At 43.2% G+C, this 19487-nt stretch overlaps 1 protein-coding gene across 1 annotated transcript in view; it reads right to left on the bottom strand.

The window, feature by feature from the left end:
• Positions 1-6072: 6072 nt before the first annotated feature.
• Positions 6073-19487, bottom strand: part of IL15 (interleukin 15) — a 72070-nt gene continuing 58655 nt past the window's right edge. Inside the window, exons 3-7 of the mRNA XM_074993274.1 lie at positions 13824-13933; positions 9290-9383; positions 8668-8709; positions 7223-7387; positions 6073-6395 (exon numbers count right to left, since the gene is read on the bottom strand). Of these exons, the coding sequence (XP_074849375.1) occupies positions 6288-6395; positions 7223-7387; positions 8668-8709; positions 9290-9383; positions 13824-13933 (519 nt within the window). The 3' untranslated portion in view covers positions 6073-6287. The remainder of the gene's footprint in view (positions 6396-7222; positions 7388-8667; positions 8710-9289; positions 9384-13823; positions 13934-19487) is intronic.

The raw sequence follows: 19487 nt of genomic DNA on the forward strand, positions 1-19487 counted from the left end.
CCTCAGCTAATTACCAATGTGACATTTCACATTGATTCGTTTTAGACTATAAAAGTGGAATAGCCCGATGATTCTTCTTGGAAAGCAGGAAAACATAAATATATTTGTGGCTGATATAGATTATAAATTCATATCCCTAGTGTTTAAACTGAATTTATCATGTCTGCAAAGTACCTACAACTGATGTCATACTAAAACATAGGAAAGACATAAAATACTGCAGTGAAAAATCTTATGTTTTCTTCAATAGCTGTTCCCTTTGGAAGGGGAAATCAATTAACTACATAATTGCTGGAAAGTTAATAAAATCATTATTTGTAAACTTACACTTAAAGGTATCTCAAGCATTTCCATTATAAACTCAATTTTCAAGAATAAGTAACTTGACCTGAAATTCTGCATACTACATGAAATCAGGAACATTCCAGAAAGCAGCCATGAAGCAAAAATCATTTGCCTACATAGAGTTTGTATCTCTTAAAGTATTCCTAATTATAAGATTATGTCTCCAGTGCCTCCTGGAGTATGCTGGTTTCACAGAAACGGTGTTGACAGAACATTTGTTTGAAGCAATCTCAGTTATTTTCTTTGCAGAAGTCCTATTCACTGTGGCTAGGCATGCAAAGTTTTGTGTCCCAAATATTTGAAGAGACACATTCTGTAAAATGGTCCAGGACACAAAAATGATAATAACTGAAGAGTTAATATAATAGGTTTTTTGCTGGCTAAAATCCTTTGAGATAATATAATAAAATAATTTTACCCTATGTGATAGAGTGTTCATACCATACCGGCTCTGAAAAGGTTAAGATGGCTCAAAGCTGCACACTTAGGGTTATAGACTGCACCCTGGGAAGAGCCAGGGCCTCACAAAGGCAAACTATCGAAGAAGACTGGTGGGGTGAAGTGGCAAAAGTATAAAGCCAGAATCCATTTCACCAGAAATGGTGCTACAGTGAAAGTGTCTGCATTTGTTCTCTGGACAGAGATAAGTAGGTGGAAACCCAATGGAGAGTAAAAACCCTGGGATCCTGTACCTGACAGAAGGGGTTTACTCAGAGGAGTTGCAAGTAAGAAAGCTCATGCAAAGCAGAGAGGGAAATACTCAGGGTAAGACCTCTGAGGGTTTAGCCTATGTAGACCTTAACTGTTGCTGGGAGTAGAGTGTGGTTGTGTATCTAGAGCCAATTACAAACCCTGTGAAGCCAATAACTGTGCCAAGCGCTCCTTTTCAAGCTCAAAAGAAGGCACAGTCAAACCCCTTTTTGTAGTAAAAACAGTTGTGAGCGGTGGAGTGTTATTGTCAGAGGGAGTAGGCCATTTGGTAGGTAAGAGCTAAGCCAAGTGGCCTGGGAAATTTTCCTGGTTGCAAACGCAGATGGTGTGAATACAGTTGTAGCCTGTGTGTTATGGCGAGTGAGTGAATGAGAGCCTGGAAAAGGAGAGGTGAGCATGACCCTCAGAGGACGCAGAGGCTAAGGAGGGGGCTTCTTCGGAACTGAGCTCAATGGAGTGGCCGAGTTAGGGATTTCTGAGTGAGGAAACTGTTGTAGTTTGTGTCTTGTTAATGGAAACTGGTCTTGATGAATAAACATGCCTACACTAAAGATATATTTGACTTGTACAGAATCAATTTCTCATGTGGTTTTCATTTACTGTAAGGCCAGAAGAGAACATTGTGACCATGTAATCTGAAATGCAGCGGTCACAGAACAGCCATGTATTCAAGGTGTGCTTGAATTAGGGCATATCTTAATTTCAAGATTTTTACTGATGGAGACGCCATCACAACCTTGTTAAGCTGTTAACCCACCTCATGGTTATGTAGGCACACCTTCTGTCTAGCTTGAATTTGTCTAGCTGACTTTTAAACCCTGAGGGCCTGATTAAACTTCCATTAAAATCAATGGAGAGACTTGCTCAGGCTTAATCAGAAATTGGATGGGCATTTTAGATAGAAATTTGATGGGCATCTTGGCAGTATCAAAGAATTTGACTAATATTGATCCACTCATATGACTTTTCTGCTACCATTCAGGCTTTCCACTCCCCTGAGATAACTTCCAGAGTGACTTCCTAATCTTCTGTAGCCAGTCTTCCTATTAGAAATACACCGATTCTGTTATCAGTTCTTCTCTTGAGAACAGAGTTACTGACAGACTCCACTGGGCCCTCAGGCAAGGTGGGTGGGGCCCAGCTCTGGGCCAGAAGAAGGGGCAGGGCCTCAGGCTGAAGAAGGAGGGCTAGGGGCTATCTTCCCCACCGGGGCCCTGGCAGTGATTTAAAGGGCTCAGGGCTTCAGCCACTGCTGTGGGTGAGGAAGCGGCAGTGGCAGCCAAGACCCTGGGCACTTTAAAATCACCAGGCTGTGGGGTAGCCCTTCCTTTCAGTATCTTTCCGCTAAGAATGAGGCTGACCAAAATCACCAATTCACTTCGTACAGACAATCAACAGTCATCAGCAGGTAACAGCTTTCATATTTTTCCAACCTGTTGGACAGATTCCAATTGCTAACCCAGGAGCTGCTGACTTGGATCTATTGGTGGGCATGCAAAAGAGAATCATGCTCCTGCAGAGGGAGATTGTTATGTGCTAGTACCCATTCCTTGAGCCATATAGTTAATTTTTGGTTACATCTTACCATAGTAAATATAAATAGCACAATGGAAAACAATGAACACTGTGGTCTGTGAAGATATAGGACTGTATCATGCTGACCTTACCCTCACATTCATTTCATTTAAGGGTACGTCTACACTACAAAATTAGGTCAAATGTGTTAAGGATGATTTTCTAGCACCTGGTTTTGTTAAGTTGAGGGTGCATGTCCATACTGCCATATTAAAGTCGGTAGAGTGTGTCCCCGTTAGCGTTGCCAGCTTTGACTTTGTCAGCAATGCACTATGTGTACCCATCCCACAGTTCCCGCTGACCCGTTGCATTGTGGGTTTCTGTCCCATTGTATGATGGGACAAAAATGTGCTGGGGGTGGTTGTGGGAGTTTGCTTTCAGCGTCCCACTTTTCTCCTCCCTCTCCCTTTTCAAAGCAACAGCAAAAAGCATTTTCACACCATTTTTCATATCTGTACAGACACCACTGCAAGGCTAGCATGAAACCCATAGATTTTTAAACTGTTGTATTAAGTATTATGAGCACCTCGTGCATATTGCTGCGGTGCGTGCAGAGCCTAAGCTGCCTTCAGAATGATGAAGACCTGAGGAGGCCATGGACATATACCAAAGGGAGACACCGGAGAAGAGGAACGGGGAGATAGTGGCTGCACTCAATGCTTTGCACACTGTGGAGCACCAGTTCTGGTGCTGTAATACAAACTCTGCAGGTATGAGATGATCAGATGTTTGTTCTGCAGGTATGAGATGATCATCAGTGTCTACAAAATTTCTGCATGCATAAGGTCACTGTCATGAAACTTTGTGAATTGTTTTCCCCTGCCCTGATGCACAGTAATATCAAAACGAGACCTGATCTGACAGTTCAGAAGCATGTGGCAATAATTCTGTGGTAGCTTACAATGCTGGTCAGTGAGCAATCAATTCAGAGTGGGTAAATCTACAGTGGGGACTGCTGTGATCCAGGCAGCTGAGGACATAATGGAAAGTTTTGCCATGATGTGGTTCCCTAACTACAGCAGGGCAATAGATGGAATGCACATCCCTGTCTTGGCACCGGCCCACCTTGTTACAGAGTACATAAATCATAAGGGGTATGCCCCATGGGGTTGCAGGTGCTGGTGAACCATAAGAGATATTTCACTGACATCAGTGTGGGATGGTTGGGAAAGGTATATAACTCACACATCTTTAGGAATGCTGAGGAAGTGCAGAATGGTAGTAGAATGTGCATTTGGCCATTTAAAAGCCATGTTCAAGAGCCTCCTGACTTGGCTAGACCTCAGCAAAGGCTACATTCCTCACGTGGGGGGAGGCTGCTGCGTGCTTCATAATTGAAGTGAGAGCAAGGGGGAAAAAAATCTAATGCGAGGCTGGAGAGCTGAGGCAAATCTCCTGGCCAGGGCAATAAGGAGAGCACAGTGAGGGGCACTGCTAATCAGGAGCTCCTTGCAAAACAACTTTATGAATGACCAGACAGCGACATGACAGTCATGTATGTTGCTCTTAAGGAGGTTCCCCCAAATGACATATGCTTGATAGTAAAGCCTGTAAACCTTCCCCATGCCCTCCCATGCAACACATGCAATAAATAAACTTGTTTATTTTAGCTTAATCATTTTTATTCAGGGGAAGCTACGGGAGTTCATGTCAGGGGCTTTGAAGTGGGTAAGCAAAGACATTTTGCCCTCACAGTTGGAGGAATGACAGCCTTCTGCTCCAGAAGCATCCCTGGGAGTGGAATGCTAGGCTACCCTTGAATTCCCCCCAGCATTCTGGGGTGCTGGGGATGGAGGTTAAAGAACATGGTGAGGAGGGCATGTGATTCATCATGGGCTACAGTGGGGCTCTGTCCTCCTGTACCAGGTACCACAGGAACTCTGTTTACTGCCTCATCAGCTGCAACATCACCTCCTGTGTCACACTCCCTGTGGTCTCTCCTCACCTTATGATCCACTCTCCCTTCTTCCCAATCAGACCGCCTCTCCTCCCCACATTTAACTGTGCCCTTTCTGCGTGGGTGGCTTCCAGTGTTTATTTTACGCTGTGGATCTGTGCCAGTCTAATAACTGGCGGTAGGGGGTGAGGAGGGGAGGAGTGGTCAAAGAGCCTGATGTTGAGCACAGTGTAACAAAACATAAGTGAAGGCCAGATATTAAGAAGACACATTTACAGTAGATAAGTTTAATAGCTCGCAGAAGAATCATATGAATGAATCTCTGTGAAAGACAATGGGGATTATTCCATTTAAGTGTTCTCTGTGCAGCAGGTCAAGCAGAGATCTTGACAAGGTTCACTTCCAGCCATGGTAAGGCACAGACTGGGTGCATGCTTTCAAGAATGTGATTGCAAAAGCAGTGTCTGCAGCTGCGCTCACTGCACACAGATGTGGGGGTGGGGGGTAAGGGCTGTGGCAGTGGTGGTCAACACGTGTGCCCGGCTCTCTTGGTCACTGCATGGTCTTCCCCCTGCACAGCCTTTAAAACGTGAAAATAAAAATTTCCCTTCCCCCTACAGTCCAGGGAAGGGAGGGGGGCAGTCCAGGCATGGCGAAACAGCTGGCACTTTCCTCTCTGTAGCTGGTTGCCGCATGGTTTCGTCCCATACCTTTTACCTTCCCACCAGCAGCCCAGAAAGGAAGGGTAATGGCCCAGGCATGGTGTAGCAGCTTGAACTATCCTCTCTGTGGCTGTGTCCCTGGCTCTCTGAGTCATTGTGTGATCTCCCACATCCCCATAGTTAGGCCAGTGAAAATTTCCCTTCCCCCAGCAGCCCAGGGAGAGTAGTGGGAGTGGTTCAGGCATGACAGTGCAGCTTGTGTCCATGTGGAGCAACTTGAAGGATCAGAGCCCTATTTATTACACTCAGAGTTACATGCTCTTCTGCTTCCCACAGTTTTACACATGGGCTGACTGCTACCTGGACTTGCAGCAGGGAACTCAGAGTGCTCCAGAGATTAAAGCATCAGACTGTACAGGATGAACTTAAAAGGCAGACGTGGTAGTTGCGGACTATAACATATTCAGATCCTCTGTACAAAGGAATACTCCAAACACAGTGGATTATATACATATTCTCAATTACAGTAGGCCCCTGACTTATGCAGAGGCTGTGTTCTTGCACAACCCTGTGTAAGTCAAATTTTGTGCTACTCAGGAGATCTAGGAAACTGACCAGTGCTGCTCACAGGAGACAGGACACTGACCAGCGCTGCAGCACTGGTCAGTTTCCTGGCTTCCCTAAGTGGCGGGCAGCCCAGAGCCAGGTGATAGCTCCCCATCCCTCTGAGTCTTGCTAAATCGAGATACACGCAACTTGAGTGTGTGCATCTCAGGGAACTACTGTACACCAGTTTAGCTTTCCTGGAAAATAAAATAATTGTAGTACAAGTTTTTATGCTTTTTAAGTAGCCGTCAAATATTGGGACATAGAAAGCAAATATGTATCTAAAATGTTTATAAAATATACATAATTTTAAAACAAAATAACAAAATAGGCTGCAGTACAGTTCAGATTATTCTTGGCTGAATTTTGTTTTTTCTGTCTTAAAAAGTTCTTAAAGTAGCCAACTAGTCTGGGTGCTTGAAGATGCCAGCAAAGTTTATGGAGTTGCCATTAAGCACTTTCAAAAAGGAGGTTGATTTAAGAAAGTGGGGTCAATATTTCAGCTTGCGTTGTGCAAACGCTTCAAAATTCTTTATAAATTCACTAAAACTGCTTTCTTCATACTCTTCACATTGTTTGCACACTATTTTACTCATGCTCTGCAAAAAAAAGGAAACAAAAGAATAGAAAAATGACAAGTCTTTGAACAATGATTGGTTTGATATTGAATTGATTTTGATAGACAAATCTTAGTACTTTCCTCTTACACAAAATCCCACTGCAGACAATTGCCTCAGGAGCCCTGCTGGAAGCTGCCACAGGATTTAAGTGGCCAGATTTTTAAACAAGGGCTTGCAGAGCTGCCAGTGACTTCAATAGAACATGAAGATGTTCAGTCTGTTTGTTTAAATGTCTAAGGCTACGTCTACACGAGCCCCAAACTTCGAAATGGCCACGCAAATGGCCATTTCGAAGTTTACTAATGAAGCTGATGGGAATAAGGGGACTTTGAAGTAGGCAGGGTCCTTTCGAAAAGGAGCCCCATCGGGACGAGACGCGCGGCGGCAAGGCGGGTCAATTTTGAAGTGCCGCGGCCGCCCGCATGCTAATGAAGCACTGAATATGCATTTCAGCGCTTCATTAGTAAACTTCGAAAAGGCCATTTGCATGGCCATTTCGAAGTTTGGGCCTCGTGTAGACACGGCCTAAATGTGGTCCCCTCTATGACTTTCAGATTGAAAATGTCAGCCATAGGGTACCAGTTTACACTTACAAACACACACTTGATACACTCTCTCTAAGTATTTGTATTGCTAACATTTCAGAAAACTTTACTTTTAGAAGAGCTAAATTATGTACTAAATAAATGAGTGGGTGGGTGACTCCGGGTCATACTGCCGTCATGCATATCTGACAGCAAAATTTATCTCAAGCCATTAAATACAATTTTACCGTCCTTTTTCTAAATACTGTAGATGGCACTTACCAAACTGTTCTGTAGACTTTTATTCTTTAATAAACTTTCTTTTACATTTGCCAGCACATTGTACACATACTGTTGGATTTTACATCCTTTTCTGATTTTACATTCATGGAAAATCACGTTCAGCTCTAAGAAAAAGCATTCCATCACTTGCACTTCACATTCATCCTACAAATGAAAAATATCAATGGCTTTATAATCAGAAGCGTAAAGAAATAGGTACATGTGGGATATTAATTTGCAAACCATCAGCTGATTTTGATCTATTGTGTATTTGTTTTGCCATGCAAATGTTTGTCAATATCATCCTGGTCATGAGATTTAACGTGTAACCTGGGTAAATTACAGTTAAAGGTCGGCTAGAACATAACCTGCTTGTTGAAGAATGTAAACACCAAGGTAGGAAGGGGAATTAATTAGGACAGTGGTTCTCAACCTGTGGTCCACAGATCCCTGGGGATCCGCAAGGGTATTGCAGGGGATCCGTGAAAGAAATAAAAGGTATATAAAAATCATCATAGAAAATAAGTTTTAAATAAATTGCAAACCTACACTCAATTATTATTTTAAATTAAGTATATTCCAATAATGTTACTAATTGCTGTTCAAACATCTATGTTGTGGCTTCCTTTTTCATTTAATGAAATGTATATAGTGGCTAGAATTGGCTTTGATGGGGTGTGGTGAATGGTTCGGGGGGATTACTGGGGGTCCACACTACTGAAAAGGTTGGGAACCCCTGAATTAGGATATAATTTGGGGTATAATTAAGAATAACGGGATGAAGCTAGTATTAACGATGCTTTGCTTTTATAGCAATTTGCATCCACACATCTCAAAGCAATTTGTTAAAAGGGAGTATCACTATCCCTGTTTTATAGTTGGAGAAAGAGAGATGGACTCATTTTTGCCTCAGCTCACACAGCAGGTCAGCAATAAAGCCAGGAACAGAACCCAGGTGTTCTGACTCCCAAAGCCATGCCTCATTCGCCAAACTACACTGCCTGGATTATTTGAAAATGAGATTGGTTACATGACCTCTTTGTTTGTGATGTAAACTGTATCCCCCTAACTGAAATAATATAGTGTGTAAGGTAATTATCCCTAGCTTTGCCTTTCCCCCAGTTAGATGCTAGCTGAAGATGGATGTCTATGCAGTTTATATCTTAACACTGTTTTAAAATGCTTTAGCAGAACACACAATGTTGGAAAATCCTGTCTCCTTTTGACAAAAAAGAAAGCTTTTTTTTTGTTGATAAAAATAATTGTCATTTTTTAACTGACTAACTTTTATAGCCAATGATTCAATAGGCATATTTGCTTATTACTTTTAATGCAAATTAAGCTTTCATCAAATGAAACATTAATTGCCTTTAGGTGGTTATTTTAGAAGAAATAACGATAAAATCCTTCAGCCAGTCTAGGTTAAATTTACAAAATGTACTTACAGGCATTTCTGAATATGCAGCATATAAACTGGCATCAATGCTCTAAAAGAAAACAGATTTGGATTTAGAAACAAAAATTCATGAGATTAGGGATAATAAAATCAATCCTACCACACTGCAGGAGAGTGGCCTAGATTGGTGCTCAAAAGGTCAATCCTACAAGGTGCTGGAGGTGGCTGAAGTCAGTGAATGTTGCTGAGATTCCCCAGCACCTGGAAGTGAAGGACATTCCTGGCTCTGAGTTCCAGCAGTACTTTTCAGAAGAAAGCTACTTTTTAATTCTTCTTTTCAGAAAAAAAAACCAACAACAACAACAACAACAACAAAAAACACCTTTCTTATCTTATCTGACTAAGAACTAATGCTTCACAGATTAAAAATGCATTGAAGGAAATAAAAATTGAAAAAGAAAACACTTAATCTGAGGGGCTGTAATGCAACTGTCCCAGGTGGTTATTGTTATCTACCCCCCTGCTTATTTTTATGTCTACGGCATTACATGAGCCCTCTTTACCTCCCTTCTCCCCCTCAGATACCTACTGTTTAAGCACTGGGCTAGAGAACCAACTCCAGGCCTTTTCCTACTCAAAAGGTTGTACAAAACAATTATTTATGAACTTACTTCCTGTTTGCCTTTAATAATACGCAAGTCATCTATAACTGCCTGCCAGGTTCTGTTTTCAGCTTCTGTTCTTGGTAAATATGCACTGATACAGCTAAAACAAAACAAGCATAAAAACAATTAGGATATTTAGTAACATGCAACATGTTTTCTGCACATAAATAATATAAATAAGAGTGGCTGGTAGAAGAATGGTATCATATTACATATACACCGTGGCTGTGTCTACGCTGAGCCCTAGTGCAGACAGTATGATGCAAATAAGCAGTCTCAAAAATGCAAAATGACAGGTCATTTGTATATCTGTGTGGCTAATGTGCACATTCATAAGGGTAATTTGGATATTCACAGCTGAAACCAAGAGGTGTAGATGTGGTTCTGCCAGCAAAATCCCCGTTTGTCAGCAGCCCTTATGCCTGATTTTTTCCAGGCATAAAGGGTTGCTGACAAAGGGGGTTTTTGCCAGCAGAACCGCATCTACACAGTTTGATTTCAGCAGTGAATATGCAAATTAGCATCATGAATATGCGCATGAGACAACGATATGCAAATGATCATTATTTTGCATTTTCAAGACTGCTTATTTGTATCAAACTGTCCACACTAGGGCTCAGCGTAGGCACAGCCATGGTGTTTAGCCAGCACAGACATGTCCACACAGCCTCTGCAGTACCGGCAACCCTTTCTGGTGGCACTGAACTCTCACATGGCTGTGGTAATGAGCTTTAGGAGTATTTGCAATCCTGAGCAGCTTACTTTGCATTCCTCTGCCAGCAGCAGCAGCAGTGCTGAGCAGAGCTACATGTAGACCTAGCCATAATGAATAATGTTTGGGGGACAGAAGGAAGAAATATGTCTTTGGCTGATAGACTTTTACATAAATGGCAGCTGGGTTAATCTGCTCAATGGTTTGAAATAGTCAAATATAATCACAGAGCTTGATCAGTGGGCAGGTAAAGCAGTCACAGGCATATAAGTACATACATAACCGTAGTGGGGCAGTATAGCCACCCCACTACCCAAAAGGGGAGGACCCCTTCTAGGAACCATTTTATAGAGAGGACCCCTCCGGGCAGCCATTTTGTACAGAGCCTGGCCCTTCCCCATCACCTGACCAGAAGTCAGAAGGTGGGGCCAGGCCTATAAAAGCCTGGGTTGAGGACTCAGTTGAAAGCAAGTCTCCAGAGGAGTTAGAAGATGCTCTGGGCTCTCTTCCTAGGAGACTGAGGACTTAGAATGGACCGAGTCTTTAAAGGAGTCAGAGGACAGTCCTGGGCTCCTTGTGTGGGTGTATGAAGGCTAGCTCAGTGATGCTAAGGCCTGGATTTGGCCACTTGGGCCCCCTGCTGGTCCTGACACCCTGTGGACCCCAGTGGGACCCTGAGGATGGACTGGAGTACCTGCCTTAGCCTGCACCTTGAGGCAGTGGGAGAACTGGCTTCAGCCTGCACCCTGAGACAGTAGAATCATTTGGCCATGTAGGCCTGGATTTGGGCTAGCTGGACCTGATCCCCTGTGAGCCCTGAGATGTCGGATGGACTTTAGGTATGTGCCGGGTGGGAGACCGGGAGTGGCCCGGGGGGGTAAGAGTATCATTAAAGGTCCACAAATTGGCATGTTGTAGTCTAGATTTCCCCACTGACCCATGCTGCAGAGTGTGCTGCTGCGACCTGGGCCAGGATATGGTGCAACAGGTGGGCCTGTTCCCCCTGCTCCCCACCCACTTTCTGGGTGGCAGTCTCCCCCCTCTCTGCCAGTATGGGCAAAGTAGCTGGTGTCTGTGTGCTGTCCTGCCCACAGCTATGGTCTGGGCTGCTGTGAGACTATTGTGTGCTAGGGCCTGGGCCTCCTGAACTGTTGTGGGTGTTTGCTGCCATACCTTGCTCTAGGGCTTGGGCTCCATTTGATGTGTGTGGCCCCACCCTGAGCTAGAGCCAGGGGTCACCTAAAAACTGTTGTTTACTGCCTGGGCTCCTTTTGATGGGGGGGCGAGCCCATCCTGAGGTAGGGCTGGAGGCCACCTAAAGACTGTTGTTTCCTGCCCTGTCTTGCTCCAGGGCTTGGGCTTTTGTGGACTTGCTGCCCTGCGCTGAGCTAGGGCTGGGGCCAACCAAAGACTGTGGGTTTGCCACCCCACCTTGAGCTAGAGCTAGGCCCTGACTGGAGCTAATTTCCCCCAGTGCCTGACTGAGGTGAGGCAGGAGGCTTGTGAATTGTTGTCTCTCACCTATCTGAGGCAAGGTGGGAACCTCGCCCCCTGCCCCCCCACCAAATGCGTGACTTGGGCATTGTTGGACTTTCATGGCAGTGGGGTGGGATGGCCACCCCTGACCTGGAAGGTGAGGAGCCCTTCTGGGAGCCCTAAACCAGCTACAATAGCCCATTTGTTCAATTTTTTTACCTCCATATGCCCCTTATTCTGTGCCCCTCTAATTTATCACATGGTTACCACTCCTATAGGTAAACAACCTTTGGTGAGAGTACTGTGAGTGAATGCAAAGCTGTATAATTTGCCTTTGTCACACACCTTTGTTTTACCTGGAGTCCACCAGCACTATATTTAATACTCCAAATGCCCAATAGCTCAAATAGCTGACAAAAAAATTAAGACCCTTTTCCAAAACATGTTTCATATGTGTATCTACATCATCCACATACACTGACCTTAGTCTGAGGAGCAAGGTGGGTAACCACCTGGGGACATGCCAAGCAGATGTTGGTCTGGTCACATGCCCATGGACATTCAAAGTATCCTCGGTTTGGGTGCCAGTGGTGGAACACTTTTATACCTGGTTGGTTTTTTTTTTATAAGAGGCACCCACATGTCCCACTGGTGTGTGTGGTTTTTTAACTAAAGCTGCGGAGTGCCTCTGAACATCAGGCCCTTAGGGCTTGATCCATAATCCAAAATTGAGATTCTTGTAACTCCTGCTCAGATACCTCAGGGTAAGGCGGCAGCTAAGTTTTTGCTGATAAAGTCCCTTAAACAGTTGGGCTGGATCTACACTTGCCCCCACATTTGAAGGGGACATGGTAATCAGGGTGATTACTCGTGAACTGTTGCAGGAAATAGGCAGCACTTCATTAGGCTGATTCGCGCCCCCGGCAACTCTGCAGTGTCAAACTTCAAAGTTCTGGCATGCATGTAGCTGTAGGCACTTCAGAGTCCCTTTATTCCCCCAAAATTGTGTGTGAGATTAAAAAAAAAAAAACTGGAGGAGTAAAGGGACTCTGAAGTACCTGCAGCTACACGCATGCCAGCACTTCAAAGTCTGACACTGATGCTGCCACAGGGGAGAATTAGAGTCATGAAGTGCTGCCTATTCCCCATAGCACTTCACTAGTGATCTCCCATCACCCTGATAACTATGCCCCCTTTGAAGCTGGGGGCAAGTGTAGACAAGCCCTTGTTGGGCTCAAATGTGAGAGAGCAAGACAATGACTCTAGTGATGTGGGCATTCACCCGGGAGACCCACATTCTGTTCTCCTTTCTAAAACTGCAAGCATTTTACACAAAGTGGAACAGCAACAACAGTTTGGGAGCTCTCCCCTGGAGTACCCAGGGGTTATGACATTCAGCTAAGAGGTGGCAGAGCTGGGTTCAGGTACCTGCTATAAAGTAGATAGAACAGGGACTTGAGCCCAGGTCTTCCACATCCCAGATTCACCTATGGGGGTTAAATGCATGTGGAGGGTGACAATGGCACCACCACCATCATCTGCTGCTGCTGTGAATCCTGTTCCTAGGCACCTAACTCTCTCCAAGCAGTGTGTAGGTACCAAGTCTCCCTCATCCCTAACTTGAAGCTGTGCATTCTACTATGTGACAGAGTGCTGAAAAATTCAACATTGCAATGCTGAGTCTAATGGCTTGTCCACCTAGCCAGTGATTGTGCAGCAAATGAGTATACAGTGGCCTAGCTTGCCATGCATGTAACATCCCAGTGGATGCAACACTTCAAAGGCTAGCACATCAAGCTGCACCCCAGCATTTTCACCGCACATTCCTGTGCAGCTAACTGTGTGTACTGGAGACTGTTACCCTGCCTTGCCACATACGCACTCGCCATGTAATACAACCCCTTAGTTCTCTTTGTGAATCTAAAGTCTCAAGTTCAGCACCCCAAACTCGCTTGATGTTTTGGAACATGTAAGCCTCATTCATAGCCACGACCACTTTGGCGTTTTATTTTTAGCGTGGAGGGAATGGGGAAGAGTGGGCCAAGCAGGCAGGAGCAACAATGTCTTTGAGCCTGTGGCAAAGGGGAGGAAACCACTTATGGATCCTGAGGAAAGAATCCAGCTTCATTCCTGTCGGGGAAGGCCAAAACAGCTTTGACTAGCAACTTGACTGAAAGAAGGATTTCAGTGGGGCAGAGCATTGGGTGGTGACCGAGCAATAGCAAGTGTGAGGAGGGTGTGCCATAGAACCTAAGGGGGTACCCACCTTTGTAAAGTGAAAGGAGATAACTGGGAGAAAAATATTACACAAATAAAAATAATTCGTTACTAGTTTTGTTTAAAAATAATTACCAAAGAACGAAGATGGTTATTCCAGTTGCATTATTTGAAACACTAAGAAAATGTCTCCTCAGAATAAGATACTGCTGGTAGTGGAGATGAATACGTCTCAGGTGTGTTTTCTGAAAGATACAATCCAGGAAGCAATAAGTTGTGTGGCACAATTTGACTTCACAGGATATTTTTAGTACAGATTTAATTACTCCATTAGGCAAGGCATCTAGTCACGACCATATTGTACATAGTGGATAGTTTGTACAGATCACACCACTCTAGCAGATGCGAGGGGCACAGCATAAGAAACAGGATTTTGTTCTGGATCATGGGCTTCTAGCTTTTTCCATAGTATGGATCACATTTGAATACAGATATTGCAGTAGAGACTACTTGTTTTTTTGATTCTGACTTTTTTGCAGACCACTTCTTTTCCACCCCTTTGTATTGCATAATATCCCTGCAGCAAATAAATGTGGGGAAAAAAAATTAGCAAAGGGATTTTAAAAGGGCTTTAAAATCTTTACCTTTTAATACAGTTTAGCAGTTGTGAAGAAGAATCGGGTGCCAGCTGGCCCTGGATTGCCACCCAGAGCTCCATAATTCAGAATTTGGAAACTGTAGTTAAATACTATTTCAAAATCAATCTCATGTAACTTGTTATAATTCTTTTATGGGAATGCACCAGCCAGGGATCGGGCCCTATATTTTATTGCTAATAGTAGTTATTTACCTCACCAGGTAATCATGAGGATAACTTATATTTGTAAAATTCTTTAAACACACAACCATGTTATGTAAGAATTAGTAATAGTTTTATTTCCAAGCTACAAAGGCTACGTAACTTCCAATTGTCTTAGTGGAAAACAATTCCAGGTTCCCAGAAGGCAATTATGTAAAATATCCATGCACAGATAATTTAATTGAAAAAAAGAACACAACAAATACTTCTACATGTTTTTGATTTGTTTAAATGGTTCAATATGGAAACAAATTACCACTGTGATTTATCTTAAACAAGCTTAATCACAGTGACTGGAAATCTGAGAACAAGAAGTCTTGTGGCACCTTATAAACTAAGAGATTTTCAAGCATAAGCGTTTGTGGGAAAAGACCTGCTTCATCAGATGCATGAGTGGGGGGAGGGTTTCAGAGGGGTATTTAAAGAATGGGGTCCCAGAAAAAGGGAGGGCCAGAGCTGACAAGGTCTATTCAGCAAGGTGGAAATGGCCCATTATCAATAGTAGGTATCAAAAGAGGAAAAAAGAATTTATAAGCCTTCAGTGAAAGTTGTATGCCAAAATATCATGTAACAAATTATCTGTCCACCACGCTTGTAGACTATAAGCTTAAAATCCTTTCAACTAGGACAGACCTTCTGTCATTACAACAGCTAAGCTGATGTGCTCAGTTGAAATGCAGTAGCCTGTCTATAGTTAAGGTTGCAATCAGTTTCTGCTAAACTTTGACTAAGAAATCAGTTTGACCCAAAAATGGTTACGTTTACTGTAAAGGCAAAAGAAAACACTTTGGTATAAATTTGAAGACAACTTCTCATTATTTTTCACTTACATGTCATAATATTAGCCAGTCCAAATCTGTAATTTTTGACTGAAGTTTTTGTCCATGTCTATTTCTCCTTCCAAACTATTTAAAAAATTAAAAACAATGTTTTCTGGTCTCCTCTGCTCTTTCTAACAAAATCATACTTTCACAATTTTAAGCAGTGGTAGGCTTTGATGTTGACGTGTCTAAGAGGCAGTATTATTCAAGGTCTAAAATTAAAAGAAAAAGGTGGAGGGGAAGTCAGAAATTGCCATGATTAGAAAACAGCAATAATGAAATTCCAAGAATTGGAAAACCACTCATAGATATGGGGGAAATGGTCATTGTTGACATCTCACCCATTTAAGACAACTTTTCAAAAGGAAATTTATTTTGCCTGCATTCCACACCAGAGACATTTTGTCCTTATGGGAGTACAAGTCATTGTCCAAATGAGGTAACCGAGCAACAGAAAACTGACTTAGAAAAGATGATGGAGGACCTGGGCCCTGCCAGTATAGAGCAACCATGCAATCTTCTAAACCTGCATCAGAGCCACTAAATCACAGGGCAGTCATACAGGTTGTTTCAGTTCCCTGTAATATAGGCATAGTGCTTAGCAGTGTTCCCTGTAACCTGTGCACTCCTGTGTTTGCTTGAGAGTGACTCGGATGTAGCCAGGCTAACTAGCAGAGCACCCACAGCTAGGTACTGTTTCTCCTAGTGGTGAACATTTGCACATGCCTCAGTGCACAAAAATTTATACAGCACATGGATGGAAAAAATCTCCATGTGGATGGAAAAGATTAGAGGGACCATTGCTGCTTACTCAAACTTCAACATGCTATGAGATCTGTAGATGACAAAGCAATCAGTACAGGGTAAATCTCGTAAGCAGATATTGGGATAGGGAGATATGGTCACCCTATGCATAACATGGGACAGGGAGATATGGTGGGGGGGAAGGCAGCTCCTCCCAGTTCCACTGAGCCTGAGGGAGCTGGCAAGTAGGCAGCAGCCACCAGTGCTCCTCCCAGCTCCCTGAGGCTTGGAGTCAGAAAGCAGGCGGCAGCCACACTCCGGGCCCCAACCTACCCTTAATTTTGCAGGGCCTGCTGCTGGCTCCCTCAGGTGTGGCTGTAGAACATGTGTACATGCTCTCCAGCCAGCAGCTGTGGCTGTGCCAGCAGGGGACCGAATACTGGACAACAAACCGTTTTTAAAAAATAAATGGGGAGGCCTTCCTGGTGCCTGAAATACAGGGCTGTTCCGCCCAAAATGGGATGGATGGTCACCTTTCATGTGCACTTCAGTAGTTCTGCTGCATTCATGGCACATAAAATTTCCATGCATGTTTATGTTAAAGTCACAGACCTAGGCCCTGAACTGGGAAACACTCTGTGTAACACCCTACGTAACTTGACTCACATCGGTAGTTACACTGAAGGGCCTCTGCAGGGGTTAGCAGTGAATTAATTACCTTTCTGCATTTAACACGGCACTTAACAACACGGGAGGCTTGAGCTTGATAGTAGTATCAATAATAAAGTAATGACAAAAAAATCCTTAGTTAAGGAAGACAAATCATAATGAATAATCCCATTGAAAAATCATAGTCATCTAGAAGAAAACATAACAAATTCCAGGTAAGGAAAACATATTAAAAATGCCTAACAATCTATGACTCAGAGTTATTGATGTTGAGCAACCACAGTCTCATAAAATCTAATCATTTGTTATGTGGTCAACATATCTGGACAGTGGGGCCAACAGCCACCAGTAGGCCCCTAAGGCAAAGTGTGCAAGGGGTGATACTCTGGGCAGAAAAGGTGATGCCTTGGGCAATCAGCTCTTAGTGCCATCTTGACTGACATGAGTGCCAAGCTCTCAGAGCTGGTCAGAGCAGCACTCCAGCAGCAACTCAGAGGGGCCTGGGACTCTGGTTGCTGCCACAACAGCAATGGTGATGGGACAGGGGCTTCAGCACCCTTTGGATGGTCAGGCCCAAGGCAACAGCCCTATTTGCACCCCTCCGCCCTGTCACCAGGCTTGTATCTGGACTAAATCAACATTTCTTTGCTTCCAAATCCTTGAGTTTTGTAAGCATAGTTGACAACTGCACTAGTGTCACGTGACATCCTTAACTGATTTTTGAAATAGAGTTTGGTTTGGAGTACATAGTGATTTTTCTAATTCCTCTAAAAAATCAGAGGGGGGCAGAGGAGAGAAGCTCCATGCACACCTTCATGTCTATTTCGTAGTGTCATCAGGCTTTCATAAATGCACAGAGTATCCCATTAGAAAGGGTATCTTTTAACATCTCATCCAATGCAGGATCATTTTGTATACAAAGGTATTAAATATTTATCTGAACTGTTCTTCAACATGAGTAGTGGCAGCTCAGCTACACAGTTTGATAAAACACTTCTTTGGCTTGAAATTATTGTTGCAATTTAAAAAAAATGCTTTGCTACTTTCAGGTTTTCATTTGTTTCTCCTAAACCAGTAGGTAATTCTTTTGCGTTATCTTTCTACTGAATTATCTCAATTTTGGATGAAATAAAAATAGGACTCCACAAGTAAAGCAAAGGAATAAATGATATTTAAATATTTGTCTTTCACCATGCTGCACTTACTGGTAACTACATAAAGTACCAGTGTCTAAATGTTTACAACAAAATCAACCCGCTAGTTAGTAAAAGCTGATGCTGCCAAAAACATTTCTGAAATGTAACATGAGCAAACTATTTATTTAAATTGCTTTCCAATTGGGAAGTTAAAGTGAAACACACAAAATTACTGCCAGAGTAAAATCTAAGACATAGTAGTAGGCTTTCTTCACTAGGTTTCTAATCATAATCCCATATAAGTCAGTCAATAACAAAATTTCCCCTCAAACTTTAATAGTGTAAGCCATAATTTTGCTAACTTTGTAGTCATAAAGACTTGAAGTAAATTAGACAGAAGAGGGATTATACCTATATACACCATTAATGTTTTACATTAGGGAAGCTACAGAAACTTAAGGTTAGAAATTTGTCTATCAAGCCATATATTCAGCCTACTCATATTAACTTTCAAATGCACGTCAAAGATGCCGTGGCCCAAATTCTTAAACATATTTAGGCATTGCAGTGCTCAATGACAGATAACTGATGTAAGGCTCTAAATCTTATTTTTAAAAGGATTTATGATCAAATATCCTGTGGACCATGGGTGGCATTTTTGTATCCATATGCTACTGTTTATATCCAAGAGAAATTTCAGTGCACTATCCTGTGATAAAGACATTCCCTTTGGAACAGTTAATGTGAGGAATATTACGTGTTGATCTACATACAATGGCCATGTCTACATGGGAAGCATCTGACAGATGCCACTGTCTGAGACATTTCCCGGCAGGACCTCTAGCAACAGTTGTCCCCCCTCCACACACACACAGACAGAGCAATCCACTCTCTCAACAGAGATCAGCCAGACTGCCTGGCCCTTTCTTGACAGAATGGCTGACTGGAAACTCTTCAAACAGGGCTGCCCGGTGAACTGTAAGCCCTGTCTGTTGACAAAAGGGCCCCAGGGCATCTACACGGCTGTTTTGTTGACAAAACACTGTCAAGAGGTGTTATACCTCTCCCTGTTCAGGTGTAGTGATGCCAGCATATGTTCTGGGTTTTATTGACAAACTGTCGTCAAAGCACATTTTGCATTTAGATGCACTGTGGGTTTATTCCAACAAAAGCCCAGTTTTGCTGGGAAAAGCTCCTTGTGTAGATGTGGCCAACAGGATTAGGTTCCTAGTCTCCTGTAGCAGACAGCCATCTACTGAGTAAATTTTGGGCTTCTAAGTTTCAATTTGAATGTCAAGGCTGTTCCCTCACTTGACCGTGGGGGGGAGGGGCAAGAAATCTTAATACGTTGCTTCTATAGGCTTCTGCTTAAGAGCTTCCAAAGGTCACAGATTCCCCGACCCTGGAAGGTTCTGCCACCACCCAAGTGAGAGAACGCCCCCACTTAAAACCCCGGAATAGACACTTGAGATGTCTCCTGTGAGGTGACCCCAAAGCTGTTAACCCCTGCTTAGGAGAGAGCTTGAAAACAAAAAAGAGGAAAAGTTAAGCTGCAATCTAATTAAGCTGT

This window comes from Carettochelys insculpta, chromosome 4 (genome assembly GCF_033958435.1).
Source record: "Carettochelys insculpta isolate YL-2023 chromosome 4, ASM3395843v1, whole genome shotgun sequence".
In the NCBI taxonomy this organism is placed as follows: domain Eukaryota; kingdom Metazoa; phylum Chordata; order Testudines; family Carettochelyidae; genus Carettochelys; species Carettochelys insculpta.